Raw genomic sequence first — 21,825 nt, 5'->3', positions numbered from 1 at the left:
GCTAATAGTCCCCCCAAATTGGTGTCCAATCACTGGTGACACATAGGTGTGTCTAGATGAACTAAACATACTTCTATTTTACATGAATTAGAAAAATTTTATCTACACCCCAAACCATCATTTCACCAATATTGTTGCTTAGGACAAGAGCTAGAGTTGTTGGTCCCTGATATCTGTTTCCTTCACGCTGACTGTATGAGTCACAGGTGCCCTGCTCAGGCATGCCAGTGTGTGTTTCAGACCTTCGGAACTAAATTCCCTGCCCTGCTGTTTGGCAACAGAGACAGCAGAGGTGACGGAGACTGCCTATGGGTTTTTGGACCCTAAACTTCCATGGGCATGAATGCATCCTTTTGAGGGCTATGTGACACTTCCCTTCTGGCCACAGCATGCAGATGGAAAGATGCCTTGGAGTGTGGGATACTCTGGGTGTGGAGGAGCTGTACAGCCCTTGCAGGCAGGGAAAGAAGAGGGAGCAGCACAGTGTCTTGACAGCTCCCCGGGGCGATCCTGGCTGCCCCACCCTTGGAACAGTCTGAGCCGCTGGAGCCAGCTGGGAGTGGAAAACAGGCCACTGATGAAGAGGCCTTTCCATGGGGTTATTTCCTGCCCTGTGCACAGAAATCCACAGCCAGTTCTTTACTAGTTCTCCAAAGAGGTGGGGGCAGGGAAGGCAGAGCCAACTGCAATGTGTCATTTACTATTTCCTCTTTAGTAATACAGAAATCTGGGAGAGGGGAAAGAGGACAGAGACAACAAAAGGAGGAAAGGACAGAGGAAAACGAAAGGAGCCACATCTGGAAGGTTGTGGGGGAAAGTAAGAGGGTACTGGAGCCTGGAAAGTACTTTAAAGCTTCTTGATTGTAACATGGAAACCCTTCTGTAAACAATCTTTTTTCTTTTTTTCTTTCTTCAGCCAGATGGCTGTCTGCTTTAGGATGGAAAGGGAAATGGATTCTTCTGTGATCAATAGGTCTGATTCTTAGTTGTTACTGCATCTGAAAATCGTACCTAAAAGACAGATTCTTTCCCCCTCTGATATTTGACATAATGAAGAACCAGTAATGCTAATTTACTTAAATAATATGTGAAAAAAGAGGTGAAATACTTTGAAACAGAGTATGTTACTTGAGAGGTCTTTTGATTGTTTGCATTCGGCATTGAATAAACTTGCTTGTAGCACAAGACCTATGTATACATCTGCCTGCTGGTCATTTGGTTTTAGTGTGTAACAAGGATACAGGGAAAGAGGATTCATTGGCTGGGAAATTGGGATCAGCTGACAGGTTGAAATGTAAGAGTTGCTCTGTTCTTCCTGCATCTGTGAGTAGAAGTAATGAATACCATGCAGGAGATGCGAGTAGAGGGACTAGAGGGAGGATTATCTAGAAATTTCAGAGTAATTCTCAAAGGACTTAAAGAGTAATTCCTTATTGTTATTCTGAAATAGCTTCTTCATGCTGAGAATAAAAACTACCCCTTGACTGGGCCAGGCACCAAGGAAGTTGAAGCCGACATCTTCCGTGACTAGCACAGTCTAGCTAAACCTGCATATGTCTATCACCTGGCTTTTGTTGGTATAAGATGTAACTGTTTCTGTAGGACCAGCAGAGAACAATCTAGCTGTCTGTCTCCAGTTTGATTAAACTGCATAAAATTCATTTTTCCTTTTTTATGTCATTTGCTTATTTCTTATGCATGCAGGCAGCCAAATCTGACCAACCGGGATCTAGGCAGGCTTACTATCTTGGCTGCTGGTAAAAATCCATGTGTCAAAACAAGAGGTTATGAACACAGATTGTAAGGCTCTGACACAATGGAAGAGGAGGCAGCCTGGAGAGCCTGCATAGGTTCCAGTCCTGGCTCCCATCACTTCCTCACTGCGTGATGTTATACAAGTTTCTTGTCTAAGTTTCAATGTCCTCAGCCACAAATGGGGACACTTATGTCTACCTCATAGAGTTATTGAGAAGGTTCAGTGAGATAATTCTAGAAAACTCTTGGTGCTACTTTTCTTAAAGGAGGGAAGATTTATTTTGGCTCACAGTTTCAGATTTCAGTCAGTGGTGGGCTGGCTATGTTACTTTTAGGCCTGTAGTGAGGTCGAAGATCATGGTGGAAGAATGTGGCAGAGAAAGCTACTCACCACTCATAAGCAGGGAAGGAGGGGGAAGGAAGGTTGGGGACAAGGTATACCCTTCCAGGCCATGTCCCCAATGACCTACTTCCTCCAACCAGGTTCCCCACTTCCTGAAGCTTCTGCCACCTCCCAACAATGCCATCAGCTATGAATCCATCTATGGATCAATCCATTGATGAGGTCAGAGCCTTCATTATCCAATCTCAAGAGATTCTCAAGAGACCCAACACTGAACATTGTTGCACTGGGGACCAAGCCTTCAACACCTGAGACTTTGGGGACATTACTACATTTAAAATGCTGAGCTGCTTGACTGCAATGTGTTAAGGAAAGGAAGAGGGAGGGACTACTAAGCTCTAGAGTTGTGTAGAGAAGGAAATGGACAGAGTGAGGAGGCCCTGGGATATGCCAACTGTAGGAAACAGGGTTGTAGATGCTCATTAAATAGAACTGACTCTTTTTTCCTCATTTGAAAAAATCTGAGGATTAATGTCCATGTCCTCTGCTTCCCTTTAAGCTCTAGAACCTTATCTAATATGACCTAAAGTGAAAATTTCTGGACTGTAAATCAAAAATTTTCTTTGCCTCTCATCCTATCCATAAAGGAAAGCAGTGGAGAGATGAATATTAGAGTCGACTACTTAGAGAGCAGCAGGCTTTGGGTAGAGGCAAGCAGAAACCAAGACTGTGTGAGCTGACCGGGCACCCAAGGCCTGGCAGAGCACCACCCGGTGGTATTCCTTGCTTAAGGATCAAGGAATGCAACTGGGAAGCCCAGGGAATCTGTGCAAGAGCTCCAGGATTGACATGTTGAGCACTTCTTATGTGTCAGCCATTGTACTAAACACTGGTTGTGCGCTTTCTCTTTTGAACCTCTTGTGAAGGTGGCACCATTAGCCTTAGGAAGAAACCGAGGATGAGAGAGATCAGGCAATTTATTCAAGATCGGTGGGCAAATACGCTGGATTTAAAATCATACAGTCCTTCTCATGATGATGCTGGGTTCAACAGAAGAGTGAGAAAAAGCCAAAAGGAAGTGGGGAAGGAAACAAAAGGAGAACAAGAAAAATTAGGATACAAAAGCAGTGAATTTCTTTTTTAATGGTGAAAGAGGGATGCTCAGACAAGATTAGAACTAAGCAATCAGTTGTTTAAAACATGGAATAAATGATATTTACAGTGTTCTGTAAAGCTCAGCAGAACTCACCAGTGTTGGTTTCCCAGGATGCACAATCACGTTTTCTGTCAGTGGGTCAAATCCAGGTGCTGTGGCAGTGACAGTATAGGTACCTGGGAGCAGCAGTCGGAAGTAATCACCTTGTTCACCTAACAGTGACAAGGATGTGACTCAGTCTGCTGATTAAAAACATGCCCCAAATGGAACCTTGTTATGAAGAGTGATCTGGAGGTTTTAGATGACTACAGACAGCTTGGTTTTTCTTAACAGCAAGATGAAATTGATGAAGCACTAAATTGACTGTAAAGATACTCCTCAATAGACGGAGCCCCTAGGAAAATTGTGCTTCAGTCCATTGTGCTTCACACTGAAAGTATTGTGTTCCATTCTAGACCCTGTGCTTTAATACAAATTCATGCCTAGTATAGGGTCACTAGAAGAAAGTATAGGTTAAAATGTTTAATATTTTGCCTGATTAAACTGAGACCTGTTTTAATATTTGAAAACTTATAAAGTCACTGTGAAGAAATGATCTCTACCTAAAGAAATAGGAATGAGAACCATAGAGTTAAGTTGCTAGATAAAAGCAGAAACTATTGTAATAAACAGAGCTATTCAAAAAAATGTCTGATTTGTGAAATTGGGAACACTCAGGCAGATGCTGAATCAGAGGCCCTGGAAAAGCTACATGGTTGAGCTGTGTAAAACCTGCCTTAATAGCCACTGCAGCACTGGCTTGGACAATCAGTAGTAAGAGATGCTGTGAGCATGTAATTTTATGTAAGTAGGAAGGCTTAATAAATGATTGCTAATGCTCTGATTTTGAGAATCATATTTCTTCCATCACCTTCAAAATAAGTCTGCTTCTCTGTGGCAGGAATGCAGCATTATAGCCAACTGTGATGGTGCTTGCAAAAATTTTAGTGTGCTGCAATGATTAACTGAAATAATAAATGCGATAAAGAATGGTACAGGCAGGCTGGGGTTGTAGCTCAGTGGTAGATTGCTTGCCTAGCGTGTGTGAGGCACTGGGTTTGATTCTCAGAACCACATATAAATAAAGAAAGAAAGAAAGATCCATTGAAAATGAAAAAAAAAAATATATATAAAAGAATGGTACAGGCAATAAAGAAGAAGACTTTTTTCTATTGCCTATTAAATGTCTGTAATTTACTTTAAAATACTTTAGCAAAGGCAGAGTGTTTTGATGCATATGTTGGATAGTTTAAGTTATACCCCAGGGGCTGCCATTTTCTTAATTGGGGGCTTACACTCAGAAGTGGAGAGCAAATGTTTTACCAGAAAGGCCTCATTCCAGAAGCAGGTAGGAAGCAGGATTCAACTATCTTTTTTTCTGTAATTGACTCTACATGCTTTGCTAAGTAGCATAATGAATTTTATCAACAGATCTCTTTCACTAGTGAAATGTTATTTATTAGCACAGTGAGTGTTGGGAAGTGAGCACTTATTGGTGAAATGAGTGATGTTCACTATTAGTGGCTAGAATGTTTCAGGGTCATTCCTCTCCCTTGCTTATTATTATGGGATAAAAATCTAAAAAGTCCTGAAGCCTGTGCTCTTGGGAGCAATCTCAAGCTCCCGGATGCCTGAAGTTGGATCCATAAATGGTCCTGGGCCTGGACACTGAGCTGAAGGATTCCAGTTGTCTGAAGCCTGATCATGAGGCTATAGAATTCTGCTTTTAGAATACTGCCTTTGTCTTGAATGGACCTTTGATTGAAGCTGTGTTGGGATCACCTTAAAGAATATTGAGATTTCATCCAGCTTAAACAGATTGCTTGAACTGTAAAAATGCCTGTGTGGTAATAAATGTTTGTGTGGTAAAATGTGGCTAAGCCTTGCTGTATTGAGGTTGTGGGGAGGTAGGCAAATCTTACCTACCCTTAACCATTGGTAACTACTGCTATCCATTAAAAACAAACAAGAAAACCCTACCATTGTGCATAACCAATCTGAGCTAGGTCTGTTTGCAATACCGTTCTTCCATGAGATCGTTCTATACCCTTTCAGGAGGTCTCAGGAGGCTCCAAGATCTCTCTCTACCACCAATCTTGCTCTGCAGCAAGCCCATAGAACCAATCTTGCTAATTTTTGTCTGAGTGGACATGTATGGAAATGCCTGAGTCAGGGACAAAGCTAAACAGACTTACAGTCCTTTTCTTTTCTATCCCATTTTCACGCCAGTTTGTGAGCTATTCTAGCCTCCAGGCCAGAAATATCCTAACCAAGTTGTATGTGGCAGTGACTCCTGAACTCTGACATAAGTTACTTTTCATTTTTTCTCCCTGGTCCTTGCCTCTCAGGGATCACTTGTTTCACAAGCAAAAAAACAACAAAACAATCCATTTAAATGTCTTGGTTGCTTGGTTCGGCCTCTTAATTTACTTTCCCAATTTCCAATACCCTTTCTTCTTGGCCCCCCACCTCCAGTGTTCCTGGCTTATTATTGGACCCCAGTTCTCCTGAAGATGTGTGGAAGCTCCTCCCACCCCCCCAAGTAGGGGCCGCCTACCTGCAGTGACATCATGATTAATCCCACTGACAGAAATGACAGCCCCTGTGAGATTATGATGATTCTCATCAAGCACCATGCCCTTGATGCCGTGGTGAACCTGCAGGAAGACGTTGAGAGCACAGAGTTAAGTTCATGGAGCCCTGGTAGGGTTTTTAGAGCATGGAAGCCCTTTCTCGTTTGCTTCACACTCCATCTGCCCAAGGGGGTAACAGCCGCTTAGTTGGTCTCTTTGCTGCTCCTCCGCCCCAATAATCTCAACAGAACACAGCAATCCTGTTAAAACCTAAGTCAAATCATGTCACGCTCTACTCAAAACCCAACTCGCTCAGAGCAGAGGTTATGGTTTAGGAGGGTCTGAAAAGCTGCAGACCCTGTTGGCAAACTGCTTTCCTCGCTGATCACCCTCGCTTTATACCTGAAACCCACTGAGAGTCCAGTCACACTGCTGTCCTCAACTTGCATTTTCTTTTTTTTGTACCAGGGATTGAACTCAGGGGCACGTAACCATTGAGCCACATCCCCAGCCCTTTTTAATATTTTTATTTAGAGACAAGGGTCTCACTGAACTGCTTAGGGCCCCGATGAGTTGCTGAAGCTGGCTTTGAACTTACGATACTCCTGTGTCGGCCTCCCAAGCAGCTGGGATTATAGGTGTGCACCATTGCACCTGGCCAGAACTTGCATTTTTTTTTTTTTTTTAACTAAAATTTTTAAAAATTGTGATAAAACATACATAACATAAAATGTACCACTTAACCATTTTAAGTGTGCATTTCAGTGTTAATAAACACAGTTAGAACCAGCACTCATCCTTAGAACTCTTTTCATCTTGTAAAACTGAAACTCTGTCCTCGTTAAATAAGAACTCGCCATTCTCTCCTCTTTCTCCAGCCTGGCAACCCCCATTCTATTTTCCATCTCCAGATTTTGACTACTCTAAATATCTGATGTAAGTGGAATCGTACAGTATTTGCCCTTTTTTGGAAGGTGGGTGGTACAGTACTGGGGACTGAACCCAGCAGTGCTGTACCAGTGAGCTATATCCCCAGTTCTTTTTAATTTTTGACGCAGGGTCTTGCTGAGTTGCTCAGAGCCTTACTAAGAATTTGTGATCCTTCCTCAGCCTCCAGAGCTGCTGGGATTACAGGTGTGCACTACCACACCTGGCATATTTGCCTTTTTGTGACAGCTTATTTCACTTAGCATAATGTCCTCAAGGTTCATCCACAATGAGGCATGTATCAGAACTTCCTTCCTTTTGAAGGCTGAATAATCTTCCATTATATGTATATACCACACTTTGTACATTTATCCATCAAGGGACACTTGGATTGCTTCCACTTTTTGGCTATTATGAAAAATGCTACTATGATCAACAGCATGCAAATTCCTCTTTGAGACCCTGCTTTCCATGCTTTGGTGTATACACCCAAAAGCAGTATTGCTGGCTCCTATGGTAATTCTATATATAATTTTGTGATGAACTTTCATAGTAGCTGTAACCATTTTACATTCCCACCAACGGTGTGCAGGGATTCCATTTTCTTCACATCCCCTCTAACACTTTGTAAGTGTATATCTGGTACTAGGGATTGAACCCAGGAGAACTCTACCACTGAACTATACCTTGAGCCCTTTTTATTTTTTATCAAAACAGGGTCTCTCTCCATCTATGTATAATATATTGAAATACATTTAATTATCATGTATATCTAAAAAGAAAAAAAAAGACAGTTCTAAGTTGCCAAAACTGTCCTTGAATTTGCAATCCTTTTACCCCAGCCTCCAGCATCATTGGGATTAGAGATATGCCATTTTTTTTTCTTTTCTTTTCTGATAGGTGCTATCCCAATTGGTGTGCAGAGCCAGGTGCAGTGGTGCAGACCTATAATCCCAGTGACTAAGAGGCTGAAGCAGGAGGATCCCAAGTTTGAGGCCAGCCTGGCCAATTTTGCAAGACCCTTTCTCAAAATAAAAAATAAAAAGGACTGGGGATGTAGCCCTGTGGTAGAGTGCACCTGGTTCAATCCCTAGTATTGCAAAAGAAAAATAAATTTCTTATGGGTGCGAGGTGGTACCTCATTTGTAATTGATCTGCATTTCCCCGATGATAAGTGACATTGAACATTTTTTGAAATGCTTGTTTTTGGTTTTATGATTGTTTTTGTGTCCATTTTAGCGAATTTTCTTTCTTTTTTTTTTTCTTTTTCTTTTCTTTCTTTTCTTTTTTTTTGCCCTGAATATCTGCATGATTCTCTCCCTCAACTCCTTGAAATCTTTGTTTAAAAGTCACCTTCCCTGTAAGGCTCTCTTTATAGCATCTCTCCTTTAACATGTTCTAAATTTACTTTCTTATCTTGCTTACTGTCTGTCGTCATTAGAATGAAGTTCTATATTGGCAGGGATATTTGTTTGTGTATTTGTTTATTCGTAATTCCAAGCTCATAGTTAAGTGACTGGCAGATCATCATGCTCTGCCATGTTCAATGAATGAATCTCACTGGGAGGAGCAACCAAAATCTGCACCGAGTGAGAGCGAAAGTCAGACTTGGTCTGACACAAAAAATGGAGCCTGTAACTGAGGAACACTTTTCTCTCTTTTTTGGTAACCATGAAAGGTGAACAATGAGATCTCACCTGTTCCAAGAACTGGATTAGGGCTTCCCGATTGCCCAGCCACTCCCGCTGTAATTCCTCTTGGCGAGGGAACTTGTTGCAACTGAGTTCCAGCGTGATCTCAAAACAGTTGGTATGGAGATAATTAAAGTCTTGCATTCCTAGGGGAAAGAGGGCAGCGGCACATTTGTACAACTAGTTTCCCACCCAAGGCCCCGCCTCATCTCTTTTTAATCACAATTTCTCCACCACCATCCTTACCACCTTCTATTCTACCTCTTGATCTCTGTTTATTTTTCTCCTCCATAAAACCTTTCCCCTGGGTGGCACAGTGGTACACGACTGTAATCCCAGCATTGCAGGAGGCTGAGGCAGGAGGACTGAAGTTTAAGGTCAGCCTCAACAATTTAGCGAGACCCTGTCTATAAAAATGAAAAATAAAAAAGACTGGGGATATGGCTCAGTGGTTTAGGTCCCTTAGGTTCAATCCCTGCTACAATTAAAAAAAAAAAAAAAAAAAGCTTTCTCCAAGTTTCCAGTTACATGCCTTTCTCTCTTTTCCATTTCCTTTCTTCATTAATGCTCATTTTGTCATTTGCTTCCTCTTCACTTTTTCCATTTTATGATTAAATTTCACTTCTCTTGTCTATCTTATCATTTCCAAAGCCTGATGATTAGCTGTGCCTTATTATTAGAACATGTGCATGTACTGCTTTGGGGAGAAGATTTTTATTTTTAAATTACAATGTTTTTCAGATCTGGGAGGTTAAAAATGAGACGAATATTTTGTTTTCACATCCCTCACCCTGAGAACATGCTGATCTGAAAATAGTTCTCCCAGACAAACTGACTCATGAAAAAGCAGAAGGTAGCTGTTGTTTTTTTCCTTCACCAAATGCCTGCTCTGGTCTATATCATTCAATTATTCAATGGAATAAATTATTTTTAATATGTTTCTGATTATTAGGATGGCACTTATAGCAAATTCACTTGGGTTAAAAATTATGCATCTAAAGATGTCTATATACTCTAAAAAGTGATCTACAAATTCAATACAATTCCTTTTTTTTTTTTCAGAAATAGAAAAGCCTATCCTAAAATTCATATGAAATCTCAAAGGATCCCAAACAACTAAAACCACCTTGAAAAAGAACAAAGCTAGAGGACTCATTGCCTGATTTTAAACTTAGTACATATCTATAGCACTACAATGTGGTACTCACATAAAGACAGACAAAAAGACCAACGGAATAAAAGAGAGAAATTCTTTTGCATATGGTCAAATTATTTTTTGTGTTTATTTATTGATCAAATGATCTTGTGGGGTGGTAGTGGGATTGAACTCAGGGACACTCCACCCCTGAGCCACATCCCCAGTCCTACTTTGTATTTTACATAGAGTTAGGGTCTCACTGAGATGCTTAGTGCCTCACTTTTGCTGAGGCAGGTTTTGAACTCTCAATCCTCCTGCCTCAGCCTCCTGAGCTGCTGGGATTATAGGCATGCACCACTGTGCCAGGCTGGTCAGATGATTTTTGTTAAGGGTGCCCAGACCATTCCAGAGGAAAGGACAGTTTTTAGGAAGTGTGAGAGAACTGTATATCCACATGGAAATACATGCAGTTGGATCCTTATCTAATACCATCTAAAAATTAATTTGAAATGGATCCGAAATGTAAATGTATGATCTCAAACTACAAAACTCTTAGTAGAAAACATAGTTCAAGAGCTTCTTGACACTGGATTGGTGATGACTTGTAGGATCTGACACTGAAGGCACAGGTAACAAAAGAAACAATAAGCAAATTTGAATTCATGGAAATTGAAGACTTGTGCATCAAAAGATAATGTCAACAGAGTAAATGGCAACCTGTGGGACAGATGAAAATATTTCTAAGTCATATATCTGATAAGAACTCAATGTCCAGAAAGTATACAGAATTCCTAAAACTCAACAACAAAAAAAACAAGCAATATGATTAAACAGTGGGCAAAGTCTTGAATAGACATTTCTTCAAAGATAAACAAATGACCAATAAGCACATGAAAAGGTGCTTAATATCACTATCACTAATCAGCAGGAAAATGCAACTCAAACTACCATGAGATCCCACCATGTACCTTAGGATGGCTACTGTAAAAAGAGAAAAACAGAAAATAACAAGTGTTGGCAAGGATGTGAGGAAATTAGAACTTGTGTGCACTGTTGATAAAAACCTAAAATAGTAGAACTACTATGGAAAACAGTATGGTAGTTCCTCAAAAAGTACAAAACAGAATTTCTATAGGACTCAGCAATTCCACTTCTGGATACATACCCCAGAGCAAAGAAAGCAGGGTCTCAAAGAGATATTTGTACACTCATGTTCATAGCAACATTAATTACAATAGCCAGAAAGTAGAAGCAACCCAAGTGTCCACTGATGGATGAATGTACAAACAAAATGTGGTGTATACATATAGTGGGATATTATTCAACCTTATAGAGGAAGGACATTCTGACACATGTTGCTACACAGATAAACCTTAGGCTCATTATGCTAAATGAAATAAGCCAGCTGCAAAAAGACAAATACTGTATGATTCCACTTACATCAAGTGTTTAGAGTAGTCAAAATCATAGAGACAAAAAGTAAATGGTAGCTGCCAGGGGCTGGAGGACACGTATAAAGAATTCGGGAGGTGAGTGATGTTGTTGGTTGCACAACTTTATGAATGTATTTAATAACATGACTGTACACTTAAAAACAGAAAAGATAGTAGATTTCATACACTGTGTATTTTATCACAATAGAAATTGAAAAATAATTATCCATTTAATCAACTTTCACACGCTCTTTAAGCTAATGAATGCAACAGTCATTACAGAAAGAATGGGGGAAATTGCAGAACAGTAACTATAACCTGTGGTTTGCTCTGTGCATTAGAACCCCTGGCAGGCTGGGCCTTCCAGCTAAATACCGGTTACCAGGCCTTCCATCCAGGGTTTCTGATTCAGTGGGTCTGGGTTGGGGCCCCAAAATTTATATTTCTCACAAGTCCCCAGCGATGCCAGTGATGCAGGGCCAGAGACCACATTGTTGAAACAGCCATTTTGATTAGTTTAGTCATCTTGTAATGTACCAGCTTAATTTAGGACAAAGATTCTCAGAGGAGACATGGGCCATGCTTTCTTAAAAGGATGAGGAGGGAGAGCAGGAGAGAGAAAACAAAGAACAAGTATACTTTTTGATATTTTTAATTGTGGGGGTGACATCTATTGCTTCTCTAATACAACACAATCTACTTGCCTCGTGTTCAGGTGAGTTTGTGACCACAAGTCTACTTCTCAGGACATGCCCACTCCTTAACCTCTCTCTGCCCCATCCCCACAGGCCCAACCATCAACTCAGCCCTCACCAATGCTGCGGCCAGCTTGGTCTTGAGAGGATGGGGAAAAACAAATGCTAAAAGATGATTCCTGAAAGAACCCAGCTTTCTCTTTTGGCCTGCTCCCTATCCATAGGCTGCCTATCTGCAGAAGATTCATAAGCAGAGGTTCATGTTGACCCTCAATCATGGGCAAGGTCCAGGGAATAGAGAATACAGAAGCCTCTAGAGCTTTCTTCTCTTTGAGGCTACATAATCAATGGTCAATGCCTATGACAAATTCCTGCTCTTCGGAAGCAGGCATTCAGGGTGGAGAGCAGAGACCAGGGCCACTGGTGCTTCCCAGATCAGCTTCTCTGCTCACCTGTTGCCATGTGAGGTATTCCTCTGTACTACTTTTAAAAACGCAACATTCATAAGCCAGGTAGTTCCAAATATTTCATGTCTGTTATTTTATTTAAAGCATCAAAATTATGAGGCAATTATTCTTCTTTTGGGGGGAGGTGGTGCTGAGGATTGAACCGAGGACATCACAGTGCTAGACAAGCACTCTACCACTAAGCTACATACCCAACCCTATTATTCTTAATTACAGATCAGTAAACCAAAGCACAGAGAGGTTAAGCACTTAGTCTGAAGCAACATGACTGGTAAGCGGGCAAGTTGGGTTTCAGCCCAGTTTACTCTCAGAGCCACACTTCATCACTTGGCCCCATTATTTTCCTTCTATGCTCTAGTCTATTGTGTAAAGCACCAGTTTTACAGGATCACAGGTGTTCCTACCTTAGTTTTAAAGATTCACAAGATGACTCTAAATGCCAACCTTAGATTTCTCCGTTTTTCAGATGTTTACTGGAGTGCAAAAATCCACAGTGTCTCCATTGTTTACTTAAAAAAACTAGTCCTTCAGAAGTCGGCTATAGTCTACTTTAGCTTAAGCAGTGTCCAGGACTCTCCTTACCTTTGCTGAGAGAATACCAGGAAGCCCCATTGGTGATGCCATCTGGGAAGTAGTCCCCACAGTTCCAACCTTGGTGCATCCACCCGTGTGCGTAGGAGTAGACCTTGGCCAGCTAGAGGAAAAGCAGGCAGGAAGTGACCTCATATGGCAATGTTCACACTCAGAATTACAGTGATGTCATGAAGTCCCATTAGGTATGGACAACTGATTATATGCTTGAGTGAAAGGAAACATGATCAGGAATAGAAAGATGGTGTATATGCAAGTGTGTATAAGGGTGGGTATGTGAGTGAGTGTGTGTGTATGTGTGTGTGAGTGTGAAGCAGACTAGGGGGTATCTGTATTCTGATTTTCCACTATCTGGGGGTCAAGTTTCTTCATGTGCAAAAGGAGGAGTAGCACTAGATGGTGCAGGTCCCTTCAAATTATACCCCATTCTCTAGCCAAAATCAAGGAGCAAATAAAGCAGGAAAAGTACTGTGTATTGGCAGATGAGAGATACATTTTGAAAGGAAAGAAATATATTCAGACTTTATAATCTTTTTTATTATAACAGTGGACAAAAATATTATTGAAGAAAAGTAATAATTGGTGTTTTTGCTATTATAATTCACTAATTGAGGGAGTATACTGTTATTGATTATAATTTATATTATATATCAATATATAGTTATGTGTTAATATATTATCGTTTAGTCAATACATTTGATTATAAAATATCAAGATACATATTTATAAATTTTAATGTGTAAATTAGTAAATATTAATGCTTGAATTGTTACTTAAGCCTGTTTCATGTGCAGTCTTCATTAACATAGATATATTATCATAAAATTATGAATTAGAACCCCTAAAATTCATGTTTAATGTCACTAACTTACCACCAATCTTTTGCCGTATTGCTTGTTTGTCATTATACCTGCATTTTTTAATCTGGTGATTATATTATAAAGCTCTTCTTTTAAATTACTTTTTCATGAATTTATGGCTCATCACTCAAACCTAAATGTAATTTGCCAGACTGTAAGTGGCTCACAAGCAGGCAGCGTTTTCTGTTATTTTTTATGGACTGGTTCCTGACTTGACACTGGTCTACTGAGCCCCAGATTCCCCTGGTAGGTCAATGCCCTTCTGCATACCTTCTGGAACAGTTTGTCATCAGGCGTAGGGGAATTGGTAGTGCTGTGGGCATTTCGGAACCGATGCCCAGGGGACTTATCATATGGGTAATTGGCCACCACTGCCCCTCCATGGAGATTGGCTGAAAGAACAAAGTTGAAGGAGCGCATCCAGCGGATCACAGCCTCCGTCTCGGGCTCCACCTGTAAGCAGATGAGAGGCTAAGTGAAGGTGCCGCTGGAGGTGCCATATGGCCAGGCAAGTAGTTGTGAGGAAGTGGCCTGGGGAGAGAGTGTGCCTGAATAACACAAAGAAGTGATTCCCACCTGATATGAGAAGGTAGCTGGGGAAATTTTGACCTCTGGAATGATAGTTCTCAAAGTTAAGTGTATGCAAGGCTTTTTCATAATAAAATTTCATGTGGAATTGTAATACACTAAACAGATAAAATTTCATGTGGAATTGTAATACACTAAACAGATAAAAAGAAAGCATTTGGGGCAGTGGAACAATGCTGCATGATGCTATAATGGTGGATTCATAACATCATACGTTAGCCAAACCACAGAATTGATAACACCCAGAGTAAGCACTAATGTACACTATGGACTCTGAGTGTGGATGAGTCCATGCAGGTTCAGTGACTAACCAATGTGAACTCGGGTGAAGATGGTGGGGTAGCGAAAGGGGGACAGGATGTATGTGGGGACTCTCTACTATTTGCTATGAACCTAAAACTACTCTGAGAAAATAAACTAGAAAGAGAAGGAGGGAGGGAGGAAAGGAGAAAGAGAGAAAGAGAGAGAGAGGTCTGTTTGAAGAGGGATGGCATAGTCGGAGAGTTCAGAGCTCCGGCTCAGCCTCTGTCTGACCCCTAGAAAAGGGTTTCCCATTTATTTATTGTCCTGTGGCTTCCAAGACAGGAATTTTGGGTTCTAGAAAATAAATCTGTAAAACACTGGTAATAGGTTTTCAAGCTCCTCTTTCTCCCAACACATGTGCTTAATGTTGACATATGGAAGACTCTCCTATAGTTGTATCCAAATGTCATGGATGAAACACACTATCCTATGGACAAGTCTTGGCTAAGTAGCGTAACTGCATCCTTTACATGGTGTGTTATATTGCTAGTGAGTGACAGTATTCTAAGAAAAGTCTTGAGTCCACTTGGACTTGTGGTATAAGTAAATGACTTATAGTCCTCAATGATTTTCCTCCTCTCGGATAGAGGTGCTTAGAGATTATGTGATGCTAATGTGTTAATTACTCCTCCTGGACCAGGGGTCGGCTCTGAAGGACCCATTTTTTCCATCCCAAGGGGGACTGAATGAATAGTATTGAGTTCACACAATCAGAATGCATGAGGCTGAACGACAGGGCTGCATTCTGAGAAATGTGTTGTTGGATATCTTTGTCATTGTACAAACATCTGGAGTGTACTTACACAAACTACAGTGGCTACAACATCACAGAGGGTATAATCTTATGGGATGCTGCTGTACATGCCACCCATCATTTACCAAAATGTCATTAAGGGAAGCATGCCTATAGTACCAGGGGTTTGGGTTCTGGTCTGTGACCAGGCTCAGACCCTTTGAAGCAGTCCTTTCTTCATGTCCAAAGCCTCTATCAGAACAAGGCCAGCTCCTCGCTGCCCCTCTTCCTCAAGGCTATGCCATCAGAAGCAAGAGAGACTTCTCATTGTCTTTTTTTCTTCTAAGATTTAGGGAGAGGACTGAGTGGAACCCTAATTATTACTGACTCAATCATCTTTATCTACTAAGAGAAACAAGTTTAACAAATAAAAATATTCTTTTGGCTAGATATTGTGACTAGTACAAAGTTATCTTTGACTTTTTACTTGTGCCAAATGGATAGTTGCTATCAGACACCTAACAACCATGACTTTTACTCCCTATTCAAGGGGAAAAATATATCTAGGAATATTCCATCCAGGAAATTCCCAGAATAAAGGCCTGTGTCTGCTTTATTTTTCTCTGCCCAGTTTCTAAGTTTAGATATTCACCAATAAAACATTTAGAGCTATTCCCTACAATGTACAAACCAGGGATGACAATGATGTTCCCAAAATGACAGTACTGTTTGTAGGAGCATGCCCACTAGCAGGATGAAACTTCACATCACCAGGAGGTCATATTACAGGCCTCCTGGAGGGTGAGGCCTGGGAGTGTGGACTGGGATTTCCCATTGAGAGAGAAGGGAAATGAGGGAGAGTAAGGTAAAGTGTTAAGGTCACACAGCAAGGGAAGAGGAAAATCCACTTCCTGGATCTCTTTCTAGAACTAATTGCTGACAAATAGGTAGGAGAAGCTTCTCAAAAGAATACTAGAGTTCTCTGTCAACAGTTTAGTGCAGTAGAAAGAGTGTTGGGCTAAGAGTCAGAAGGACTGGGTTTTCATCCTGATTCCATCATTTACTAGCTGTGTGGATTTAAATCATTATTCTTAGTATTAGCAGTATCAAGGATTGAACCCGGCAGCACTCTATCACTGAGCTACATCCTCAGCTCTTTCTAATTTTATTTTGAGCCAAGGTCTCACTAAGTTGGCAAGGCTGGCTTCAAACTTGTGATCCTCCTGTCTCAGGCTGCCAAGTTGCCACCATGCCCAGCTGAATTATTTTATCTGTAAGTATAATATCTGTAAAACAGAGATGGATGACGCTGCTTGATGAATTCACCACACTGATGAACAACTGAAACACTGGCTATGAAAGGACTTTGTGAAATGGTTAGTACCTTGAAACTACTGGATACTGTTTTCCCCTCCTCCACCCCGATCACGACTAACATCAAACATTCATGCTCCCTGGAGGGCTCTACTGGGGGAGAGAACAAATACAAAGAAGCACTAGATACAGTTATTATTCCTCTAGACAAATTTACAAGGCATTGAAGCGATGCTTAATTCTTGCTCGTTAGTATAAAGATTGCTTAACAATCCTTCTGTAAGAAACTCCAGATGCTGACTTACTTGCTTCTGTCTGCAAATTTTATCTCTTACCTGACTTTCCCAGTTATCTGGAAGGGGCAAGTGATGGTTAGGGCCTCCATGCTTCTCATTGTAATAGAAATAGGTATTGAGATCAGGGAAGTTGCGGTTCAGGTCCACTTCATTGGCATTATTCCTGCCAACCAGATGCCCAGGCACCTTTGGGCCCTAGACAGAAAATGAAGAGATGAAAAATGAAGGTTTCAGACTGAATCCTATATTCTGAGAACACCGTATAGCTCTTTTATGATATTAGCTTCACCTATCAAATAATGTAACATTTTCTTCTTTAATCTCCCCAAGTCCCAATGGTGTGGTTCAAGTTTCCCTGTAGAACATGTGCTAGAGGTAGAGGTCCCAGGAGATGCTTTAACGAGAGGAAAGCGTTTCAGAATCATGGGAGCTTTAGTTTATTCAAAAATAACTGTATTGAGATATAATTTACATACCGTAAAATTCACTTGTTTTTAGTGTACAAGTCAATAAATTTGATATGCTTACAGAGTTGTACAACCATCACCATAAACTAATTTCAGAACATTTCTATCATTCCTATTTATTTATTTATTTTCATTAAATGCAGCTACTTTATTTCTTGTATATTAAACAGCAAATTGGACACAGCTATTAAACAGTTTCATCTCCTTTTAAAAATTTAATCTGCCATAGAAAGTTTTGATCACTCCTATTTATTATGGTCAATCCTCACTTTTTCACGAACCCAAGGTCATCACTTTCTATCTCCACAGATTCACATTCTCTGGACATGTCACAAAAATGGGATCATATATTGTGTGTTCTGTGATTTTTTTCCCCAACTCCACATAATATTTTTAGAGGCTCATTCATATTGCAGCACACATTCATCTTTTTGTTGTTGCTGCTGCTGAATAACTCTGTTACATGGCTTTATCACATTTTGTTCACCCATTCACCAGCTGAGGGACTGTATTAGTTTCCTAGGGCTTCTGTAACAAATTACCACAAAACAGAAAATAATAATAATAATAACAGAAATTTGTTGTCTCACACCTTTGGAGACTCAAAGTTTGAAATCCAGCTGCCAGCAGGCTAAGCTTTCTGAATTTTCTTTGTCTCTTGTAGCTTCCTGAGGTTGGAGATAATCCTTGGTTTGCGAATGCATCCCTCTAATTTCTTTTCTTTCTTTCTTTCTTTTTTTTTTTTTTTTTTTTTTTTTTTGGTACCAGGGACTGAACCCAGGGGTGCTTAACCACTAAGCCACATCCTCAGCCCTTTTCATATTTTGTTTAGAGACAGGGTCTCACTAAGTTGCTTTGGGCTTCAAAAAGTTGCTAAAGTTGGCCTTGAACTTCTGATCCTCCTGCTTCAGCCTCCCAGCCACTGGGATTACAGGCATGCACCACCACAGCCTGCTCTAATTTTTGCTTCTATCTTTACCTGGCCTTCTCCCCAGTGTGTCTGTGTCTCTATTTAGATATTTATTCCTTCTTATAAGGACATTAATCATTTTGGATTTAGAATTCACCCTAATCCAATATGATCTCATCTGAACTTGATTATATCTTCAAAGACTATTTCCAAATAAGATCACTTTTACAGGTATTAGGTGAATGAAAAGTTAAGAACAGTGATGCTATTCAATACAGTACACAGACATTTGGGTTGTTTCCACTTTCTGGGTGGCATGAATAATGCTGCTATGAATATTCATGTGCAAGTCTATGTATGGATGTGTATTTTCTGTCCCTTAGGTCGGAGCAGGAGTCCCTATGAGTAGACCTGCTGGTATCTGCTGACCTAAGATCAGTTGATATTTAACTTTTTGAGAAACTGATGAGCTGTCTATCAAAGTGGTTTTACCATGGAAATCCACTCTCTTGCTTTTTAAAAAATGTAGGATCCTAACTTATTTTCCTTTTGAGCATTATCAACTTTCTTTCCATGCTCATACTTCCAATTTTATCTTTATATGCTCTTATATTCATTCACTTATTCAGTCACCCCTTTAGTCAACCCAAATTTACTTAAGTCTTTATTCAAAGATCTGACAGACCTTGGGGATAGAAGTAAATGAGATATTATTCTACTAATCTTGTAGGAATTCATAGTATTCATGAAGTAGATATATATACAAATAATTAAATATAAAAGTGGTAATACAGAGATATGCTAAGATGCCTGTTGCAACTGAAATTCCATCCAGTGTTTATGTGGCACTGGAGATAGGTACTATGGCAGCCCTGTGGACTGAAAGGATAGAGCCCATACCATTGGTTCTTTCCTGAAGTGGGGTGAAGAGATGATGAACAGCTGAAAAGTAAGTCACAGATGCACTACCTCTTGAATTTTCTCTAAAAATCTTTATTTTTATATTTGCATGACATCCTGTTTATATTTTATTCTTAGATCTCCACTCAACACATAACTTTATTTTGGAAATTTTTTAAGTTTCCTGTATCAATTCTGTTGCAATGGAAACATCTGTCTGATTTTTCAGCTTTTTACACACTTCTATGATATGATGATTTTACTTTTGCCTACAGGGTTTTTTCACTGCTTTCTCATTCTTATCAATGTAGTTCTTCATTGTCAGTATTAAGCCTTTATCAGTTGATTTGCCACCCAGACTGGTCGTTAGTTAGGATGACAAGAAGAGACCTTGGTGGTACAACGCTTACCTAGTATACATGAGGACATGGGTTCCATCCCCAGCACAAGAAAAAGAAAAAGAAAGAAAAAAAAAGCAAGCAATCAAGCAAGCAAGCAGGCAGGCATGGTGGAGGACTTCCCCTAACAGTTTTGAAAGTCAGAAAACTGAAATAAAAGCAAGGTGTCAGCAGGGTTGAGTTCCTTCAGAGGGCTCTAGGGGAATCTGTTTCCTGAATTTTCCATCCACATTCTTGGGTTTATGGTTCCTTCTTCCATATTCAAAGCCAGCAGCATAACTTCTTGAAATCTCGGATTCTGGCCTTTGGCCTACCTCTTCCACATTTAATCTTTGTGATTGATTATACAGGACTCACTCAAGAAATCCAGGCTATTTTAGGCCAAATGATTTGACAACTTTAGTTTCATCTGCAACTTTAATTCCCCCTTGCCAAGCAGCATAACATATTCATAAGGTCTGGGGATTAGATCAGGTGGATACCTTTGGGGGCCATCACTTTGCCTTCCTACAGGTGACTGTGCAGTCTGGTAGTCTAGTGCAGGTAAGTTTCCCCTGCACAGCAATGAGAACAGATTTCCTTTGGGTATGGAAAGTAGCAATAGAGTGTGAGAACCCACTAGGTCCTCTCTTGGGCTCAGGTTTAAGATCTGCTCACCCTGAACAAGAACACATGAGGTGACCAGAGAGAGCTATCTCGCTTCCCAGGTCTGAGGGCTCTGGGACTTGGTGGGGTTGGAGTTTTTCCCACTTCCTTCTACCCTGTCTGCTGCAAAAGACCAATTTGGTTCTCCAGTTTCCCCACGGCAATACAAGGAAAGCTAATGATCAAAAGTGTCCAAACTGGGGTTCTCCTCCACATCCCTTTCCAATTTTCCTGCTCTTTGAAAACTTAAGTCTTGAGGCATGTTGGTGGGCACCTCTATGATTTCCAGAGGTAGGATAAAGTTTTTTATTTTTATATTTTTTCATTTTCATTTCACAGGAAGTTGTGAGATTGCAAGAGTCAACTTTGTGCTTGGTTCCATTCCCCTGTTTGCCTCCACTCAATCCCTAACCATATTCCCAGGCAGAATTAAAATATGCTAATTTAAAGCTCTTCAACCCCCAGAAGAAAATCATGTCTAAACACAGCTCTTAAAGAAACACATTCATTGTGCAAGGCAGATAGATGCCTGGTATCACCCTTGAAAACTCTAATTCAGTGGGTCTGGGTTGGGACCTGGGAATCTCATTCCCTCCAAATCTTCATTGTGAGTCTGATACACAGCCACAAAGGAGAACCATTGATTTAAATTAAGACACACTGACATTTTGACTTTATGTCAGGAAAAAAATATATATAAAAAGCCTATAGACATTTTTAAAAAATCTTCTCAGTGAAACTATAACTACAAAATAAAGAATGGAAAGGCTGAGTACTATACTAGTAAAGGAACAAAACCCATAGAAATATAAAAAAAGAAGAATCTACAAGTAACTACTCAACCTCCCAACTTAGGGGAAAGCTTGTTTCCCTTGATTTTCCACACAAAACAAATGTGCAGAGCACAGGGACACAAGCCTGTAATTCCAGTGACTCAGGAGGCTGAGGCAGGAGGATTGAAAGTTCAAGGTTAGACCCAGAAACTTAGCAGACCCTGTGTCAAATTTTTAAAAAGGGCTGGGGGTATGGCCCAGTGGAGGGCACCCCTGGGTTCAATCCCCAGTTCCACAAAACCCCTCAAATAGACATGAGGGGTGGGAGGGTGAATGGTTTTTACAGATAGAAGCCAAAAGTTCAGGGAAAGGGGTGTATTTTGCAATATCCCTTCACTTCTGTATAGTATTTTCCAGTTTACAAAGTGTTGTCATGGACATTGCCTCATTGATCCTCACAATAAACCTTGAGGTCAGCTGGACAGGTGTAGAAGGAACTGAAGCTCAGAGAGCCCACCGTTATTGCCTAATGTGCTATATTTGGACAGGACCAAAGTCTTAATTATATTTCTGTTTATTTTTCTGTTGATTTTTTTTCCCCTCAGTCATTTATTTTGGTTCTGGGGATTGAACTCAGGAGTGCTTTACAACTGAGCTACATCTCCAGCCTTTTAATTTTTTAAAATTTTGAAATAGGGTTTCACTAAGTTGTTGGGGCGAACCTTGAATTTGTGATCCTCCAGCCTCAGCCTCCCAAGAAGCTGGGATTTCAGGTGAGCACCCTAGCACTGACAGTTACCCTTTATTTTTGAATGGCATTTATAGTGGGA

General features: G+C 40.4%; 1 protein-coding gene and 1 long non-coding RNA gene across 2 annotated transcripts in view; one reads left to right on the top strand and one right to left on the bottom strand.

The window, feature by feature from the left end:
• The window catches only part of CPN1 (carboxypeptidase N subunit 1), a 29,347-nt gene that overhangs the window by 767 nt on the left and 6,755 nt on the right, over window positions 1-21,825 (bottom strand). The window contains exons 3-8 of the mRNA XM_079138692.1: window positions 16,942-17,097; window positions 13,939-14,121; window positions 12,800-12,911; window positions 8,491-8,630; window positions 5,851-5,950; window positions 3,348-3,466 (exon numbers count right to left, since the gene is read on the bottom strand). Of these exons, the coding sequence (XP_078994818.1) occupies window positions 3,348-3,466; window positions 5,851-5,950; window positions 8,491-8,630; window positions 12,800-12,911; window positions 13,939-14,121; window positions 16,942-17,097 (810 nt within the window). The remainder of the gene's footprint in view (window positions 1-3,347; window positions 3,467-5,850; window positions 5,951-8,490; window positions 8,631-12,799; window positions 12,912-13,938; window positions 14,122-16,941; window positions 17,098-21,825) is intronic.
• On the top strand, window positions 548-9,696 carry LOC306660448. The gene is made up of 3 exons (XR_013763630.1): window positions 548-842; window positions 5,769-5,996; window positions 9,547-9,696. It is a non-coding gene; the product is annotated as an uncharacterized lncRNA (long non-coding RNA).

This window comes from Sciurus vulgaris, assembly GCF_902686455.1.
Source record: "Sciurus vulgaris genome assembly, chromosome: 4".
In the NCBI taxonomy this organism is placed as follows: Eukaryota; Metazoa; Chordata; class Mammalia; order Rodentia; family Sciuridae; genus Sciurus; species Sciurus vulgaris.
Note: the sequence above shows the minus strand (reverse complement) of the source record. Positions and strands in the feature narration are given on the sequence as shown.